The 20,317-nt window shown below is 47.1% G+C and overlaps 1 protein-coding gene across 2 annotated transcripts in view; it reads left to right on the top strand.

Moving 5' to 3' along the window:
- Window positions 1–20,317, top strand: part of SPOCK1 (SPARC (osteonectin), cwcv and kazal like domains proteoglycan 1) — a 500,742-nt gene that overhangs the window by 411,389 nt on the left and 69,036 nt on the right. For both annotated transcript variants that reach the window (XM_029941962.1, XM_029941961.1), the window contains one exon: window positions 5,885–5,999. In XM_029941962.1, coding sequence (XP_029797822.1) covers window positions 5,885–5,999 — 115 coding nt within the window. The remainder of the gene's footprint in view (window positions 1–5,884; window positions 6,000–20,317) is intronic.

The raw sequence follows: 20,317 nt of genomic DNA, 5'->3' as shown, positions 1-20,317 counted from the left end.
GAGATAGAGAATCTGAAGCAGGCTCCAGGCTCTGAGCTGTCAGCACAGAGCCCGACGCGGGTCTCGAACCCATGAATCATGAGATCATGACCTGAACCAAAGCCGGAGGCTTAACTGACTGAGCCACCGAGGTGCCCCTAGGTCAAGTTCTATATGTCCACTTACCCAACATCCTGAGGCTGCTTTTCCATGGTCTTTTTTGCTTTCTTTCCGGGAGAACTGAAGCATCTTGGCACAAACATCTGTGCTTTATAAACCTAAAACAAGGCATTCCCATTCCTTAGAGGCTCTCTCTTTTTAAAAATTTTCTAGGGCTGTACTAACCAAAAGTACCACAAACTGGGTGGCTCAAACAATAGAAATTTCCTGTCTCACAGCCCTGGAGGCAGAAATTGGAAGCCAAAGTGTGGGCAAGTTTCGCTCCTTCTGGGGCTGTGACGGTAATCTGTCTCCTGCCTTTTCTTAGCTCCTGGTAGCCTCAGGCATTCCTTGTAGATGGCTGTCTTAGTTCACCTCTGTCTGCCCTCCGTCTGTCTCCGTGTCCAGATTTCCCCTTCCTAGAAGCATGCCAATCTTATTGGATTAGGACCCACAGGATTGAGCTCATTTTAAGTTGATTATCTCCATAAAGACCCTGTAAGATTCTGGGGGTTAAGCCTCCCAGATATGGTTTATGAGGGATATAATCTACAACGCAAGGGGCAAACTTTTCTCTTCAAGAGGGCCAGTGGGGGCAGAGCAGTGGTGACTCCTCTCTGCGTCAGCCCACTGCAGCTCCGCTCCGGGGCTGGCTGGGCTCTCCCCTGCCGGCAGCAGTGACCATCTGAGGCGTCTTTCCGTTTATTCAGTGTGTCTTTCTTCTGTTCTGGTGGAGGAGCTGCTGAGTATGCCGTCAGCCTTGGCTCTTTGGGAGCTTTGAGTAACTGACGGGCTCCCCACTCTAAATTGGAAATATTGATTTATACCTTTATCCCCCTCTTCTCTCCCCACAGTATCTTCTTAAAAACTATTTTTAAGGCCACCCCTTTATCAGTTCCTAAGAATGTCAACTTGTAGTTTTTTGTTGTTGCTTTATGCGTTTTTAAATTATTTATTTATTTATTTATTTTGCTTATCCACCGCCAAGCCACACATTCTAAGAGGTAGTTTCCCTCTTTCACTTGGAGCTCTGACCCAGGGCACCTGTAGGGTGGATGTGGAGGGAGTGGATAAATGCTACCTGAGCGAGTCCGTACTGCAGGAAAGTCCCCATCCATGATTTTGCCAGTTTGTAACTCCAGCTTTGAGCACACCGCAAGAGAAGGAGGTGTGGCGATCCTGAAAGCTTGTCACTTGGGAAAGGAGCCAGTGTCTGTGGTGTTAGGAGACACTTGGTTCTCCCTCCTCACGTCTCTCTGGGAGGATTTTCACTCTCACCCCTGTGCCTGCTTCCTCTTGCCCCAGGAGGGCTAATTCTGTCCCGATGGGTGGGAGCCCCAGTGTCTTTGGGGTCAGGAGCATATTCACAGGATCACTGCGTTGGAAAAATAACAGGGGCTGACTCTTTGTCCTGGCAGCCCTGACCTCAAGGACTAGCACACCTGCCTTGGGTTTCCCGGATCTGTGTGTGCACAGTCCGGGGCACCCTTGTGCCCCGCCCAGCCTGTCTGTGCGTTCTCTCTGCTTATGTATCCAGGTGAATGGCTAGGGCTTCTCCGGACGTGTGTTTCCTAGGGGTTGGGAGGAGTCGGAGGCCTGTGCTTGGGGTGAAGGTCTCAGTCAGGTTGTGCAGCCCAGTCTAGCAGGAAGCTCTAAACTTGGGGCATTTTCTGGCCCCTGTGAGTAAAACTGGTGCAGTGACCCCCTTTTGGCTTCTGTAACTGTTCTTCGCCAGCAAGAACCTGGGGAGATGGAGGGTGGGTGAGAGAGTGGGTGAGTCACCTCCGGGGTTGGACGTAGTGAAGCACTCTGGGAGGGGGCATGTGTGAGGTAACCTGAGGATGCTCTGCCCAGCGACAGTCGGGACTCAGGTTCAGAGCTGGGCGCCCTGTCCCCTCACCGGCAGGTACTCACATATGCTCTCACTGACTCCGCTTAGCAACTTCCCTAGGAGGCAGAGGCGTGGGGAGAGCTTGGTCATCACTTTGATAGAAGCACAGAAACTTTGTTTTATATTTTACTGTGAGATATTTGATTCATGAACGTGTGTGAGTTATTTATCTAAGCTGCCAACCCCGGGAACAAAAGAAAAGCCTCAGAATCCCCCTCTAAGCTTGTGAAATAAACCATTCTCCATTTCCACGGTGTTTCTGTGGGCTCCCATCCAATGCCGTTCCCCTGCCTCTGCTCCAGGGGTAACCCCTCTGTCTTGGTATTTGCCACCCTACCCCCCGCTCCAGTACATAGTTACACATTTATAGGTATCTCTAAGTAGCATGTTTTGAGCTTTAAAAAAACGGAGTTCTAGTCCTTTGAGCTTCATTTAAATGCCACATACTGTCCTGGAAGATTAAAAAAAAAAAAAAAAAGCAGATCTGTGCCCTTGAAACATGGATTTTCCTGGTGCAGATAAATCTGGTTTTCTCTGGCGGCACCTCCCTGGGGCCAGGGACGAGACCAGGCTGCTTCCACAGATTGTGACAGCGGCTGTGCACAAGGGGGGTCCTGGGGCCAGCCAAGGAAGCCGAGTTACTAGAATTACAGTCCACAGGGGCTCTCAGGTGAGGCCAGGCCACCCAGGGGAACGAGGGTTCTGGGCAGCTGGGAAGCAGATGGACAAGGTTCCGACGCCAGCGATAGACGGGGGTGAGTGGGGAGGCTACAAGGCCGGGTGCTGGTTGTGGAGCCTGCAGGGAGGACTCAGGCAGCAGGTGCGGGTCAAGGATGCCTCACCGTGAAGAGCCCGTATACCAAGCCCCAGCCCCTGCACTCCTTGTGCGGGCACATTGGTCACTCCTGGCGGCCCCACACCAGGTTTAGAGCAGCACAGTGGGCACCACCACCGCCTTCTGCCTTTGTCATTTAGCAGCTCTTTACTGAACACCTACTACGTGCCAGGGCTAAGAGAGTGACTTAGACCTTTTCTAGCTGGTAAGTATCTCATGGTCTGGTGGGAAGTCAGTGCTGTTAGTTTTGCTAGGTTATGCTGTGGGAACAAAGGATCCCTAAACAGCAGTGGCTTACAAGAGCAAATGTTAATTCCTTGTTCATGTTGCGTGCTACCTGTGGGTTAGCTGCAGCTCTGGTCCATGCCCCCTGCGCCCCAGGCCAGAGGGAGGAGCAGCCCTGATCTGTCCCATGTCGTTTTCATGGTAGAGGGAAGAGTCAGAGGGGTGATAAAACCAGGAAGTGGTTCTAGAAACCTCTGCTCAAACCTGGCCTGTCACACCTATTCACTGGCCGAACAAGTCACACAGCCAGGACCCATGTTACCGGGGAGGGGAAGCCCATTTTCCCACGGGGCAATGAGCACAGCCTAGATTCCTCTTTCACAGTGACTGGAGAACGTTTGGGAACAGGATGTCAGTGTGTCACAGATACAAACAAGTGATCTAAGTAACAGTGGGATAAGGGTTTCTAGTAAATGTATTAATTTTTGCCTTAAAAATACATTCTCATGCACAAATGCATTGTTTCCCCTAAATGAGCTTTAGACATTCTGTTAAGAAAATAGTTAGAGAACTGCTCATCTTAAACAGGATCATTCCAGAACGCTGGGGTGGTGGAAGGAGGCCGGACTGGCCACAGTGGTCTCTCTAGCCCTGGGCATGTGCATACAGGCTACACTATTTGAGAAGAAGCTTCTGACATGGGCAACCCACCCGCCCCCTTCCTGCCTTCCTCTTGGCTTATCTTCTGTCCATCTGGTGGTCCGTGGGCACATCCTACTCCTGTGGGTCATTTTTTGCGCTGTATTCCTATATACACACGACTCCTGCCTCCCGTCACGGTCCTGGCCACATGGCTACAGAAGGACGTGCTCTTTTTTGCCTCTTCATTAAGTCCGTTGAGGTTGGAGGGCTGGCCCATGGCCCCCTTTCATACTGCTGCTCCCACACTGCGCGTGTACTGGACACCTAACTAATACGTACTAAGGCCGGTGCGGTGAGAGGAAGTCATCACCCTGTCGGCTTGTCTGTTGCTCTCTCTCCACACGGGTAGCCGCTGTGTGGGTGACAGCCGGAGTTACACCGAGTGACCCCAGTGCATTTAGGACCAGGTCTGAAGCACTCTTGCCCTAGGTCTGTAGTCCATACAGCAACTGAATAGCTCGGCCCTTACCATGAGCCCGTGTTCGTCTGAACTCATGTGTGCTGCTTTGCAAAGGCCAGTGGCCTTGTCAGAAGTATGCATTTGTGTTTTCTCTCTTTCCTTTGTTTTTTAAAATTTTAAATTTTTATTTTATTATAGTTTAATTATTTTTGAGACAAGAGAGAGACAGAACATGAGCAGGGGAGGGGCAGAGAGATGGGAGACACAGAATCTGAAACAGGCTCCAGGCTTTGAGCTGTGAGCACAGAACCCGAAGCGGGGCTCGAACCCACAGACTGTGAGATCGTGACCTGAGCCCAAGTCAGATGCTCAACCGACTGAGCCACCCAGGTGCCTCATTCTTTTCATTCTTCTAACAGATTCCCCATGGTCCCTGATAAGAACTATACAGAAAGTGGGTGCTCAGTACACTTTGCCTGTCTTCTCTTCCTTTGAGCCTCCACCAGATGGAAACACAGGTCTAGGCCCCAGGGCCTCTGCAGAAGGGTGATTACACACAGGCCTTGATCCCGAGAATTTTATGGGTGGAAAAGGAATGAACTGTCAGCTGAGACCCAGGCTGGTAGCAACCCGGGGTAACAGTACAGCAGGTCTGCTCTCGAAAGCCCATGCCCGTGGCTTGTGTTCTAGGTCAGTTGAGGCTTGAGAATAAGAGTGCCAGAAAGAGTGAAACTGGCAGCAAGTGGCCAAAATCCTACCACGGTTGATGTTCCAGGGTTGACAAGACAGATTTGGCCTTTGGGCTTCAACACTGAACCTGAGACTTAAGTGGGTACCTCCACCCAGTCCCAGGCTAGAGGCAACCACAGGCATCCTCTGGGGGAAAGACTGACTCAGGTTTGGGATGCATGAAGCAAAAGCATTCAGTCCTGGCTTGGTCCAGACAGGACGAGACTGGGCCTCACTTACACCGTGCAGATGTGCTGACTAGAGTGTGACTCTCCCTCCTGGCCCAGGAAGAGCATGTGAGCAGCTGAGAGGGCCTAGGAGTGCTGCCCTGGGGCAGAGGCACCGTAGGTAGGAGTCAGGAAGCATGGGGAGGTGGCCTTCTGCTGGGGGAGGCGATAAGTCTCTGTGGACCCCTGGGACTCCAAGATGTCATTTCAGAAGAATATTTTTATTATGTTAGCAGTTACATTTGCATTTACCATGATTCAAGTAAGTCCCACAGTGCTCTGTGGTGACGTTGTATATTATCCTCGTATTTGGAAAGACAACAAAGGCCACTTCTTACTTAGCATTCTGCAGTTCCATCCTTTATGTGAGATGGACACCTTCAATCTCTTTGTTCCCTGCAAGCCTAAGTAGTTGGAGAGGCACTGATGGTTTCCTGGGGAAGCCAAGTAGTTGTCAGCTTGGCTGCATTATTTTTAATGTTTATTTATTTATGTTTTGAGAGAGAGAGAGTATGTGTGTGAGTGAGTGAGTAGCAGGCAGACAGAAAGAGAGAGAGAGGGAAAGAGAGAACCCTAAGCAGCTTCTGTGTTGTCACTGCAGAGCCCGAGTTGAGGCTCAGTCCCACGAACTATGAGATCATGATCTGAGCTGAACTCAAGACTGAGAAGCATAATCAACTGAGCCCCCTAGGCGCCCTGGCTGCATTCTTAATGCCTGTTCTGTCTCTCTTTTGCAGTGCAAGTTGGAGTTCCATGCTTGTTCTACTGCCAAGAGCCTCACTATCCTCTGTGATGGGCCCTGTCCATGTCTCCCGGAGCCTGAGCCGCCAAGACACAAGACTGAAAAGAATGGTGAGTGGGAATTGCAGGAGCTTCCCTAGAGGGAAATTGACGTGGTCCAGCTCTGCCCTTATGCCAGAAACCTGGCATTTAATACAGCTGTTTGAGCCCACGCAGGGTGCAGAGGTCAGACTTGGCAAGTACTACAGCTTGTGTAGGGACTTGGAGCTGAACTGCCTTCAGCTACCATTAAAAAGAAAGAGAAGAGCTTGAGAGTCTTTGAAAATAATTCTATTAGACCAGGATATGCACTAGGTTCTTTTAGAGGTCAAATTGGCTATGGCGTGGGAAGAGCAGGTTTTTTAGCCTCTAAGACCAGGATCTGCCCTGGGGTGCATCTTGGTCTTCCTTGAACTTTCTCTCTGGGTCCTTTGAACTTCTCAAGGCCAAATTTCAAAACAGAGACTGTAGAGACATCACAGTGGTGGAGAGTCTTTTCCCTGAGAAAGTCATTTCTATATTAATATGTTCTGCTTGGAATGCAGCACAGGGCCGGGGGGCACATGAAAGGAGAAGGCCTCTCCAGGGGGCAGCTGATTCTCTTCCATGGCTGAGAGGGGGAGGATGGGTTAGACTTAGGCGAGTGTTTCAGTGATGGGGAAAGTAAGGCTGTCCCAATGGCCATGGCCCGTTTTTGAGCCTTCCTTAATGAGACCCAAGATGGAGGTTTGTATTTGCCTTCTGTGGAACTGGGCTTTCTCCATTGTAGCTGTTGGTGCATGGAAAATGTTACACGTGTCTGTATGAGTTAGTGTGTGTGTGGGGGGGTGTGCACGCGTGCACCCATGCCCCTTCTAAAGCACCTTCTGTTGGTAATGGGAGAGGATGATCAGGGTGTGCGTGTTTATGCAATCCCCTCTTTGTGAGTCATACTGCCTTTTCCAGGGCACGTAGGTGAAGATCTTCGAATGTGCATTTGTTCACGGTGGTGACCACAGGAATCTTGTGTTAAGAGGCTCTTTAGGGGGTGTCTGGGTGGCTCAGTTGGTTAAACCTCCAACTCTGGATTTTAGCTCAGGTCATGATCTCATGGCTTGTGAGTTCACGCCCCTCATCGGGCTCCGCACTGACAGTGCAGAGCCTGCTTGAGATTCTCTCTCTCTGCCTCTCCCTTCCTCTCTCTCTCTCTCAAAATAAATAACTAAACATAAAAAAAGAAGAGGCTCTTTGGATGGTTTGGCTCGGAATGTGGAGGGAGTTTGTAAACCAGCCCTGTGGTCACTACTAATTTCCACAAATTCCTCTTGATTACCAAAAAGCTGATTTCACTGTGTTTGGGTGTGATTCACTGATGTAACTGCAGTAAGAAACGTTCATTCATATACATACTCCCCCTTGGAGCGTGGCCAGAGAACCTAAAACCCTTCAGTGTGAAGCAACTGCAAAATCCAGAACAGTCACTTCTGTCTAAGGATGTCTTAAGAATCTTAAAAAGTTACAATAGTCTCTGTTATTCCAGTTACATTGTTTACTGATTTTATTTACTCTTCTATTCTGAGGCGAGGACACTAAACCCTGTGAGTCTCCTCCACCATTTTGCCTGTGGTGTCTGTTCAAGGGGGTGAATTCATCTCTCTGGGGCCTCCACATCCCCTCAGGCTTCCTGGTTTGCCATGATGAGGTAACAGACTCCTCCTCTGGGAAGGCTTTGTGGTTCTCACAATAAAGTACATCTTTTTCTTTCCTTTCCCATTTTTTAAAGTAAACTCTATGCCCATCATGGGGCTGGACCCCCCTGACCCTGAGATCAAGAATCGTACGCCCCACTGACTGAGCCAGCCAGGTGCCCCAGTGCTCCCTTCTTAATGATGGGCCTTGTCACACCTGATTAAATGAGACTCATTCTCAGATATGACACTCGAGGTGCAGCCTTGCTTGTACTGTGCCATTTGTTTGATTATGTGCTGGTAAAAAATTAGAACAAATTCCTGCTGCACCTTTGCAAGTAACTGCACTGCCATTAATAGGTAAGAGACTCTGAAAGAGTATTGTTCATGAATCCCGAAAGGTCAGTGAGAACAAGAAAGTCATTTAAAAGCGTTTCCATTGAAAATGTTTGAAAAAGCATGAACTACTAGGTTAATAGTGAAAGATAAATCAGGCAGGATAAGAAGAGACCTCCTATACCTATCAGAAATGCCAACAGGAAGAAGTGACACCACCACTATCCCAAAACAAATAATCAAAATTATATTTTCCTCATCAGTTCTTTGAGTCCTGTATAATTATTTTTTGTTCCACTGGCTTTTGGGTCAGCAGTTTGCTTTTATGAAGCCATCTGCCTCTGCAAGGGAAGGAGCCCTGCGACTCCACAGTCTCTCCTCCCATCTCACAGTTGTCCAAGAAATGTCAATGGAAGTTTGCAATGATAAGTCTGTTACTTGAAGTATTGATCAAACTTGGTCAACTTCTTTCTGGGAGGCTTTGAGACTGTCCTGTTTGGTTTAAGATCCACTTTCTCAGGGCGCCTGGGTGGCCTAGTCGGTTAAGCATCTGACTTTGGCTCAGGTCATGATCTCGTGGTTCATGGATTCAAGCCCCGCATCAAGTTCTGTGCTGACAGCTCAGAGCCTGGGGCCTGTTTCGGATTCTGTGTCTCCCTCTCTCTCTGCTTCACCCCTGCTCATGGTCTGTCTCTCTTGGTCTCAAAAATAAATAAATTATTTTAAAAAATATTTAAAAGATCCAATTTTTGGGCTGTGACTGAGTGCGGAGTTTTTATATAAGCATGAAGGGGAAGCAGAAACTACCTGCTGCTAAGACTGAATGACTGTAGTTGACTTATAACATATCCCATAACATCCTGGTGGAGGAGAGTATAATCCCCTATCAGGGTATAAAGCTTAACTATTTAATACGGATGTGATCAGTGTTCACTGGAGGGTAAGGACATATTATGGGCAGGGAAGGCCTTGATAAGCCCCAAGGTCATTATATGTAATGAGACATTTCAGTTAATAACATTTTACCTGGACAAAGCCAAGGGAAGACCGACCTTTTCCTTTGATTTGACATTTCTTTCCATGAGTCTCTTAGAAGCTGAGGTGTGGCAGGTGGGATGAAGGGGAGGGAGAGGACGAAAAGGGGGAATGAGAAGTGAAATGAAGGGCACTGACCCTGCGGAAGCTGCAAGCCCTGAGAGTGGCAGCCTCTGCTTTCCCGACACACACCGGGGCCCTGCACCATGTCAGGAGCAGTCTCGTTTCTTGACCTATCATGGAAATGACATTTCGTAGACCCACAAATGCTAGTGTGTCAGAAGTGTGGCAATTATGGTTGTTGTTGATAACATTTTATTTTCAATCTTCTCTCTCTTTTGAACTTTGCTTCTGTGTGGTACTAAAAACAGTAATGTAGTCATTGTAGATCAACTGTTCATTGCGAGTTGTGTCTCCGTTGCAGGAAGTAGGGGTTGGGCAACAGCCCAAGTGCTGCTCTGTTGCTGGGGAGTGGCTCCTGGTGTTGTCTGTCTTTCTCTGGCATCCACCTGCGTAGAGTTGTTACCATCTTCAGTTAGCTGGCCAGCTGTGTGCATGTTCCTCACATCCAAAGAAAGACGTTTGCGATCCTGATAGGACCTGTGCTTACCATGACCGTTGGGTCATACGGAGTGCTCTTTCCTCTCTGTCCTGCTCTTCTGGGTTCACCAGTGCTCACACAGCCCCTCTCTGGCACCCTTCAGGGCCACAGAACACTTGAGGATGTGCTTCCATAACCTTTCAGTGTCAAGAGAGATGGATGAGTTTGCTATCTCAAGCCCTCTGATCTGCTTGGCAGCCATGTCCATTTTACACAGAGGATCTTGTCACGAGGCTTGCCCCAGATTGGATTTCCAGGTGGTAGGAGAGCCCAGATCCTCTTTGTTGCTGGAAGCCATTTACCTTTCTATGGTTTCACAAGTGCCTCTTCCCTGCCTGGGACCCAGAGGTGGGTTGGAGATGGGGAGACCATTGGTGAGCAGAACCTTTCCCAGGGTGGGGGGGGTGGGGGGAGTCATCTGCCTCCACCTGTTCTTCTCCTTCCCGAAATGTTGCTTCTTGTAACCCCAACTTGGATCACTAGTGGGTGCGAGCGCTGAAGGTACGAGAGGACAGAATTTAACACCTTCTCTTGCAAATCTCACAGCCCTCTGTTTGCCCCAGCCTTTTGTCTTTTGAATTACAACATACCCCTTCTTGCAGATCAGAACTCTATTGTCTCAGCTTTAAATTTTAAGAGCATTTTGAGGAAGGCAAGCCAAGTGTTTGTTCTCTTGATTTTTTTTCCTGGCATCTCTCCTTAATGTGGTCCCTGAAGACATTGTAGAGGGTGGAGTCACCCCTGAATATCAATATTGCCTCTCACACCTCTCAGTGACCTTGTGCCCTTGGGCAAGTTACTTAATAAATAGCTTTTTAAAGTCTGTCTTCTCTGTGATGCCAGTCCAGCCCCTAGATTATAGAGAAATGATTGTCCAAAAAAAAAAAAAATTACAGAGAGGGAGATGAGACAGAAATATTGTGTTAAGCCTGAATTTCTGTGCTTTTTCTAGGAGTCTTCTAGGAAAGATTTGGATTTCTCTTGGTATTTTCTAGTACCCAACACCCAACCCGGTTAGGAAGTCAGTTCTTATATCTGGTGTTAACTCTAGTTCTAGGGTTATTTCTGCTGCTTTTTCTTTAACTCTCAGTGAAGGGTATAAGGAATGCGAGGTGCTTGTTTCTTGATTTCCTCACAGTGGTTGAAAATCTAAGTGGAGAGTAGAGGTCTCTTACCGTTAAGTCTTTGAGATACATTTGAAAGCCAGCATTCCTCCTCTTCCCAGCCTGAGCCTGTCCCCATCCTGCCTCTGCTCCCTTTTTCACAGAACCAAAACATGCTGCCCTGACCTGGGCTTGGCAGCGTTGGTCCATCTGAAGGAGGGATTTGAGGCTCTTTCCTTGGTGAGGTGAACATTTTGCAGTTGTAGGGTATAACATCAGGAAAACATCACGCTTACTTCTTCCATACTCTGTCGAGGGAACCCTTGAGTTCTTGGTGGTGCCTCAGGTTCCCCATGAGGACCAGGGGAAGGCCTAAGGAGCGGGCCCTCAGACGTCTCCCAGAGTGACTCCATTTTTATGCTTTACCGCATTGCATTGCTTCCATAGGGAAAGACTTTGACCAACAGTGAGTGATCCTTGGGCTGGTCCCATTTACCAGAAGAGGAGCCTGGAGGCTAATGAGAGAAAGAAACTTGCCTGAAGTCAGACAGTGGGTAGGGATGAGGCTGTCTCAGAGCCTGAACCTCTTGACACCCAGGCTAGTGCCTCTGTCCCACCACGTGTACACCCTTAGGTCACCGTCACAGGACTCTTCACTCAGAAGAGCATGGAGGCTCTGTAGCTGAGTTTGATGTAATTTATCCAGGGTCTGACCTCATGGGCCCACATCTCGCAGTGTCAGCCATCAAGCAGAGAATGTCACTGTGCTCTCCACAAACAGTAATGTTGGAAGGCATTTTACAGAATCTCTCCCACTTCTCTCCTCCTCTCTCCCTGGAGGTGGAAGTAGAGAGAACATCTCTCTCTCTCTGAGCACAGCTCCTTCTTTGCTTCTGTTGGCACGTTAGCTATCAGAGAAGGGATATATGGGTCGGCAGGCAACGGGAAGTTTTGGAGAAAATTAGCTCACTCATCCCTTCCTGGCCTGACAGGTGCTGGGAGGTAGGGGCTGGGCGGGGTGGGGGCAGGTGCACGGAGTGTTTCAGGCCGGGAAGGAAAGGGTGCCACAGGCCTCTCCAGCAGGGTGTGTGTGCTACAGAGGAAATAACAACGTCCTGCAGCTGAGTTATTTGAAACAGTAGAAAAATAGTCCACGGCGATTTTCTTTTCTCAAATGGTGATTTCAACCTGAGGGCTAGATTCTGGGGAAAAAAGTCCTGGGTTGACAGACGGTTGTCTAATTCCATTACTTATCACAAGTGGAGCTGGGGAAACTTAATCGCGAACAGGAGGCGGTGCCAAAGAGGCAGGATAAAGAGTTCTTCCTGGCTGTAATGTCTCAATGGAAAAATCCTAAAAGAATCCTCCTGCTGCAGAGGCTCCCAGCAAAATGGAGGTTTATCTTTGTATCCAGGAGAGAACATTTTTCTTTAATGTCTATTGTGTAACAGGGTGAAGGCCCCACGCTTGCAAACTTGCAATTTAAAAGCAGTTTGTACTAACCTTTCCATCCCCATTCAACCTCATTCACTTCTTACTCAGAGCTACACCATAGTCAGAAATTAAACACGTAAAGCAACATTTAATTTTTAGGGCTTGTTATTCTAAACGCCATGACCTTAAAAGAAAAAAGAAAAGCTTCAGACTTAAATTAGCAACTGCAAAGAACTTTGTAGTCGGGGCTCTTGGAATATTGAGTAACTGCTGACTTTGGCTCTAAAGTGAGGTTCTTCCTTTTATGTGAGTCCAGCTCTGCAAAAAGTAGAGGTTCTCCTGGTCATTTGCAAGCCTACTGGGCAGCACCTGATTGGAGAGATCCAAAGATACAAAGAGAGAGAAGGGTAAACTGAGGCAGAGGGTGGCCATGGTCCTAACTGGAGTCCAGAGAAGAGTCTGTGCTAAAAATTAATGACTTTGAAAGTTCACACAGACAGTAGTCTTCTCTTGCCCTTATTTGTTTAGTTTGTAAATTAATGCATATTCTTCTTTAAAATCTAAATGATACGGCAAAAGTGTCTCAGATTTACCTCTTGTTAGATTTTTGTTGCCTGTGCTTCTAATTAGTTTCAATACACATATACTAACATATTTTTTAAACTTTACTCATCCCAAATCAGGATTATACTCTATGTAATATTTTGTACCCTACTATGTTTTTGTATCATAGATATGTCTTCATCTAAGGACACACGGATGTGTATGTAATGGGGTCTGTTTGCTCCCTTCCTCCTTGGACTTCCTTGATATCATTGAACCCCAAATTTAAATATATAATGACTGCTCAGCATTTCCACTTGATGCCCGTGGACATATCAAGCTTAACGTCCATAATCAAACCCCTGATCTTTGCCCCAAGTCTGCTCCTTCCTCCTGCGGTATTTATCATTGTAATAAATGGTGCCTCCATATTTTGATTTGCTGATAAAGAAAATCCTCTTTGTCTCACATACTATAATCCTGTTGATTCTGCATTCTAACATTTCCAAATATATCTGCTGCTTATTACCTGCACGGCCACTACCTCAGTGGCCTAAGACATCCTCATCGTTTATTTTAGTAGCTCCCTAATTGATCTCCGGGCCCCTGATTCTCTTTTGAACATTCTAGTTAAACCAGTTCTGTAGAGTGTAAGTCAAATAGTGTAATCCCCTGCTCAAGACACTCCAGTGACTTCCCGTCTTTGTTCAGAGGAAGAACTAGCATCCTTTCAGTGACCTGCAAGGCCCAATATGATTGCATCCCCTGCTACGTCTCTGTGCCCTTCTTCTACCGTTGTACCCTCTGCTCGCTGGGCTCCAGGTATGCAGGCCTCCGTGGGGTGGGGGGGGAGGCGGGGGAAGGCTCAGGGGAGCCCCTGGTGCTTCTGCCTCCGGGCTTTGCACTGCCTGGCCTGTCTTCCCAGACACCCCCACAGCTCCACTGGTCACTTCCTCAAGTCTCTACACAGATGTCACCTTTCTTACCCACTTTCCTCCTTTCTTTCCCTCTGTACCATTTACACCGTCTGCCATGTTAGATTGGCCTTTGTCATGTATTATCTTACATCACTCAACTAGAATGGAAGTTCCATGAGGGCGTTTTGTCTGGATTCTCCATAGACATAGGTTGAATGTCTCTACCTCATTGTTTTTAGGAGTTGCCCTTTATATAGATGTGCCATAGTTTACAGTGTTTAAAATGGCAACAAAATGATTCATAAGGATGAGAGATAATCTGTATAAGGTGCTTAATGTGTGTCCTACGCTTATTTGTTTAGTTCCGCTGGCTGTCACCTCTGTTGCTGGTGAGAACGTTTGAGATCTGGGACATTCAGTACCTTGCCCAAGGCCACATGGCTAATAAATGACAGAGCAGGGATTGGAAGGCTCTTTTAGAACTTTGTTCTCCTACACTCACATCAGACTGTGTTCTTAACCTCAACCGAAGGTGCACTGAAAGGGCAGGCTTCCTTTGAAAAAGAAAACTAAACACACACCCGTACAGCCACACCTTTCAAACTACCCCTCGCCTTGCTTTCTGCACTCAGAGCGTGCCCTCCTCCCCCAAGAGCCCAGCGCTATCCGGTGGGCTTTTTCCAAGGGGAGAGAATTAACATCCGTGTTCGCGTCCTCCTCTTCCTTTCTGCGAGGACGCTTAGCGCTCTGAAGTTTATCAAAACACTGGCCGGGCTCATCACTCACCACCCTATTATGCTCTTCTGATAGCTGCGAGTTTCCGACCCGGCTCCTCAAAGATAAAAATTCATTTGTAATCTGTCCTGAAGTCGACTCTTCTCCCATTGTCCTGCTATCTATCGAAAAGAAAAGACAACATTACAATAAAAAAATAAATTGGAATTATAATCGGAAGAAAGCATGTGGCTGCCACCCCACAAAGCCAGCTGCTTAGGAAAATGTGGGTGGGCCCTTTCCTTCCTGGATCCGAGAGACATGACGGGAGCCTGGGCCGCGTGGGGAGCAAGGGAAGGTGCGCCACCACCCTGACAGGTGTTCGGGGAGGGGCATGAGCTCAGCTTCCACTACAGAAGCGGGGTTCAAAACCCACAGCTGTTTTGTCCTCCTCCTCATTGTTGTCTTACTGACGATGGTGGCGGTTCTCTGTTGCGAAACCAGAAGTGGCAATTAGACACGGAGGAAGTGGGAATATCACTTTGATGATTTAACCTGCACAATGTTGAACGATGCCGAGTAAAGCGCAGAATAAGCAGTGGTTGCGTATGCAATACCAGATATTCACATCGGTTGGGAGAGCAGGAAAATAAAACAATCTGCCTGATCTCCTCAGTCTGAGGAGACGGGGGAGGCGAGAGAGAAATCCTGGTGGTGACGTGAGGGTGAATGCGTGTGTTCCTCTCCTAACCCCGTGGCAGTGGCCCGGAGGGGCCCTCCTGCTGGACAAGAAGGAGCTCTGAGGCAAGAGAAGAGCTTCCACAGCAGAGCCTCTGGGGTGATTCTCATGATTTCAAGGCCTCCCGTGTGCTCCAGGGAGAGAGAACTTCAGAGCCATTGATGCGATCTTCCTGGAAGGGCAGGACTGGCGTGGATCGAAGGTGATGAGGATGACCAGGGTCCTTGGACATGAGGGCTCTTGCTTTTGGAGGTCCCAGTGCTGCAGTAGCAGGTTGTGTTGGGGGCAAGTCCCTCATGCTGACTGACTTCTGTTTTGTAGAAGGATCAGTGTAAGGAACCAGTGCGGCCTTCCTGTTACTTCGGTGCCTGGACCTCTCACGAAGGCAGTTCCAAGGGTCTCTTTCCCCCCACGCCAGCCTAGAGACCATCAGTCTGTTTTGGCCTCCGTGGTCTGGCAATGCATTGTCTGGGCTTCAGTCTCTTAAGACTCTTAGCAGCAGGTCACATGTGCAGTGGGGCAAGGCTACCAAGTGAGTGAGTCTTCTGGGTGCACGCCCCCCCACCCCAGCAGGTGATGTGAGCATAGCCCCACCTTCTCAAATCGTAGGGCAAGGAATGCCAATGCTGTGAAAACAGATTTAGAAGTTAGATGTCAAGACCGGAGAATTAGTGCAGACAGGAGATTTGATTGGAATTCTGATCATGAACCAATAGGGATAAGAAATACTCCAAAAAAATGTCTTACAAGAAATTACTTTAAGCCAAGTAAAAAAAAAAAAAAACTGTCATTTTATGAGGCTATTAATCCTAAGGAACCATTCCCCTGAGAGGCATTACTGAGGCTGAAGAGGTCTAGGTCCCTGTCGATACATCTCTCCAGATTTTAGGATTTAGGAGACGCTGTCCTAACCCAGGCTAATCCACAGGGATTGGTCAGAGCTCCAGGACTATAGTTTTGGGGGAACAGCACCGTGTCTCTCTGCTCCATTGGCCTGATCCCAGTCTGTGGCTAAGTTCCTTCACAGTGGGGGATACAGCTGGCTGTCCCTAAGCGCCAAGATGTGGCATATGCCCTTCTCTTGCACCTCCCTCCCCTACCGACCTCCCCAGGTATTAAAGGGTAGTTGCAGTGGGCTGCCTTCACCTGGCAGGCTCCCATCTGAGATTCTGCCTCTGTCAGTCTGTCCTCTCTACTTGGGACTTATGCCCTAGCCTCCTCTTCAGACTGTTGACTGTGCTGGACACAGTGCATAGGCCACTGCACGGCATAGATCAGGCCATCTTTCATCATGCAGAATGAATGAATTGATGGAATGTGTAGGCTCTTAGAATTTTCAAAGCACTTAATCGCACTTGAAAAAATTGGGTATCGTAAGTGAATTATGTCCCTAGGCCAAAGAGGCAGGCTCTGTGATTGCAAGCTGCCAGGCTGTAGCCTTCCTTGAGTCAGTCACTGTGGGGCTTGGCCTCGGGCTGGAACTGAACTTGTGTGTGTTGCTGACTCCTCTGGATTAAAACGGAAGGCGACAGGCAGACCCGCCTCAGGCAAGTCTCCTCTCTCGCTGTGTCCGGCCTCCCTGGCTCAGAAAAAGGTCTCAGGGTGTCTCTGGAAGCGAATATTGTTGCCTTGTGACAGCAGTGTAGTATCTTTTGGAATGGAACATTCTGTTCATACTTTCCTCAGGTTCTCGTGAGAACACAGAGGACATCTCTAGGCAAAGGAGGGAATATCTGGAGCTAGCAAAAGTTCTCATTTTGATCAAGAGCTTCTAGTACAAGAATAATACATATTTCTATGATGTGAAATAGCTGGGCTAAGTACTGATTACCTGTGTATCGAGTAGGAAGTTCCAGTTCAGGAAAACATAGTAAACTAAAATAACACTGATGTGTGACTTCACATACCTTGCTCCTGGAGGCCTCAAAGCCCTATTTAAAATTAAAATTTAAAGCTTAAGGTGCTACTCTGATAGCTAATCTGTTTTTGTTTTGTTTTCTAAAATTGAGGGCAGTGATTGAGTTTGGAGGTAGTGATAATGTGTCTTCATCCATCCATGTGTTTATCTATCTTTCTGTCCATCTATCCCTTCATCTGTCCATCCATCCATCAGTCACCCATCCGCCATTTATTAAATGCCTGTTCTATACCCAGGTCCCATGCTGTCTCTCCCCTAAGTGGGATAACAGCTCTTAATATCAAATACATCAATAATCCATTATTCATGTATCTTCATGTGGAACTCACTTATGTCCCAAGGTGACAATTATCTAGAGCTGGGTTGTTTTCTATCTTTTTATGGGTTTGGGTTTATAAGTCTGCTACTCCAAAGGCTTTTTATTGCTTTCTGAGTACTTTGTCACACTGACCCCCTGCTACTATAGTCACAGTGGTCAGAAGAGCTGGACTTCTTAGGTAGTTGAGACACGGAAACGTACTTAAAAAAACAGGCATAGTGTTACATTTTGGAGTCATTGATATACTGGCAGTTTAAGCACTATATTATGACATTGAAAGCTGGGACTTTGTATAATTTATTTGTCATTATATCCCTAGCCTAGGGTCTGCTGAATGAATGAACACAACTAAGTATAAATATAAGTTTGCAAGACATCTGTTAAACAATTAGAGCAGTATTTTAATAAAAAAAAAACACCCAGGTTAAATTGGGTATGTTCCTACCTGGTGTATGTTATTAGTTACTGTTTATTCTACATAAGACGAGACAGACCTGCTTCCTGGTCTGACGCTTCTGATTCAGGTTGGCGTCTAAAATCTCTGGGTCTTTTGCCCCAGTCTCTCTTTCTGTGAGAACCGCAGCTGAATACTTTGCCCTTATGAGTCCTGGTGTGTTGCCTCTTTGCCCATGAGCAGCAGGTAAGGGAGAGGTCATGGTCATAGTCACTAGTATACCTACTGCCTTCCCTTTCTTGTAGAAAGTGGCTCTCCACCAGACCTCCCTTGAATCTTGAACTATGTATCTACAAGTTCTGATGCAAACTTACTCATACTTACTCTGCCCGACTATTGCCTATCCGGTACGAATGATAGAACTCACGGAAAGGCAAGCTGCCTACTTGTTGTGGGCTAGAGAAAGCATGGGGTGTGGACTCAGGCAATTGTGAGATGAAGTCCAGCCCCAGGACTTACTAGTTCTGTGGCTTTGGGCAGACTGCTGATTTTTTCTGAGTCCCCCCTTTCCTCATCTGCAAAAGCAAAATGAATCAGGGCTATTTGCAGAGGTCATTATGAGACAGAGTCCATTCAAGGAGATAAGTATGAAAGCAGTTGGTTCTCATAGGTGCTCAATGAATATCAGCTTTCATTCTTTCATTAGGTAATTCACACACATGTGTACCACCCTTGCACGTGAATAACATGATCTTTTCTTTGTGCAGTTTGGTAACACACTGCCTCTCCCAAAGACTTTGGGGTTCTAGAATCAGTCTTGCCAACATGTAGCAATCACTGTTAGCTGTTTTTCCCATACTCAGTTCCGGTTTTCTTTGAGGCTGAGTGTGTCCGGTATGTTCCCAACTTCCCAGTCTCTCCTCAGCTGAGGGTGTGGCTGAGCAAACGTCCTTGCTTCCTATCTCCTAACTTATGTCACAGAGGTAAGTTCCATGAACATCTGCCACTATTAATCAAGCTTTCTGTTATTTGCAGCTAAACACATTTTCTTTTTTTAATGTTAATTTTTGAGAGAGAGAGAGAGAGAATGAGTGAGCGAGCACAAACAGGAGAGGGGCAATGAGAGAGGGAGACACAGAATCCAATGCAGTCTCCAGGCTTCAAGCTCCAAGCTTTCAGCACAGAGCCTGACGCAGAGCTGGAACCCATGAACTGCGAGATCATGACCTGAGCCAAAGTCAGACACTTAACCGACTGAGCCACCCAGGTGCCCCTAAACACATTTTCTAATCAACACAGAACACATTCCTTTAAAGACGATTTGCTTCAATATTGGTCTGAGGCCAGGAGCTCCCAAGGAGTCAAGGACAATGACATCTTGGTATCTAGGGAAGGGAAGACCAGAGACGGCCTCAGGAGCATCCCTCAGAGCATAAGGAGATACTGTAGGTCCCAGAACTGGGTGCAGGGGCTTAGCTTGGTTTGGAGTGGAACGTCTGACCTTCAGTGAAGTTTGGTCCTGTGTCAGCTGTTCTGTATCCCGTGCAGCGGCCACTCGTAGGCAAGCAGAACGCATATTCCAAGGTCAGATGAGCCAGGCATGTTGAAGGGGAACACACTGTCCATGAAGGTGAGCGGAAGGAGCCGCCCAGCTGGAGCAGGCAGCCCTGTGGCCAAAGGTAGCTGACACCTGCAGACTTTTTAGTAACATTAAAAAAAAAAAAGAAACATTTTTTTGGCATTTGAGAAATTCTGAAGAATACAAAAAATAAAGTCTTAAAATTGCCTGTGCTCTCCCAAACTGAGTATAATCACATACTACTTTAAAATATTTATTATTAGCTTAATACTTAATAATAGTCCCATGTCATCAATTATTCTTTTAAAACTTGATTTTTAATGGGTCTGTGGTGTCTGAGTCTATAAATGTACTTTAATTTTTATAACTTGTCCTCTATTATTAAGCACTTAGCTTCTCTCTAATTTTTCATTATTACAAACACTGCTTTTGTGAACATCACTGTGTATTAATTTTGCACATATCTTAATTATTTTCATAAGCTATATTCTGAGCAGTAGAATTTCTGGGTACAAGAAAATGCAGCCTAAAACTCTTTTGTTACAGACAAGCAAAATTTCTCACAGAAAACATATGCCATAAGCAATGTATGAGAATGCCAATTCAAAAGACACTTACTATAATTTTTTTAAGTTTATTTCTGTATTTTATAGGGTGAGCGACGGAGGGCCAGAGAGAGAAGGAGAATCCCAAGCAGGCTTGGTGCTGTCAGCACAGAGCCCGATAAGGGGCTACAACTTGGGAAACTGTGAGATCACAGTTTCTGAGCAGAAATCAAAAGGTGGATGCTTAACCAACTGAGCCATTCAGGTGCCCTAAGACTATCATTTTTAAAAGAATTTTTTTTTCTTTCTTTAGTTAAGATTTGACTGAGCTGTGCATAACCCACACTCCAGTGCTCAAGTAGCAGTGGTTTAAGCAAAAGAGGGTTTACTTCCTTGTCCTACAAAATAAGTCAAGTGGTAAGATATTCAGGGCTTGTACGGGAGCGTCTAAATCATCAAGGACCCTTTTTATCTTGTTGCTCTGGCAACCTTAGCATGCATCCTCATGGGCCAGCCTGCCTGCTAGAGCTCCAGCCATTCTATCTG

This window comes from Suricata suricatta, chromosome 6 (assembly GCF_006229205.1).
Source record: "Suricata suricatta isolate VVHF042 chromosome 6, meerkat_22Aug2017_6uvM2_HiC, whole genome shotgun sequence".
NCBI classification, from domain to species: Eukaryota; Metazoa; Chordata; class Mammalia; order Carnivora; family Herpestidae; genus Suricata; species Suricata suricatta.
Note: the sequence above shows the minus strand (reverse complement) of the source record. Positions and strands in the feature narration are given on the sequence as shown.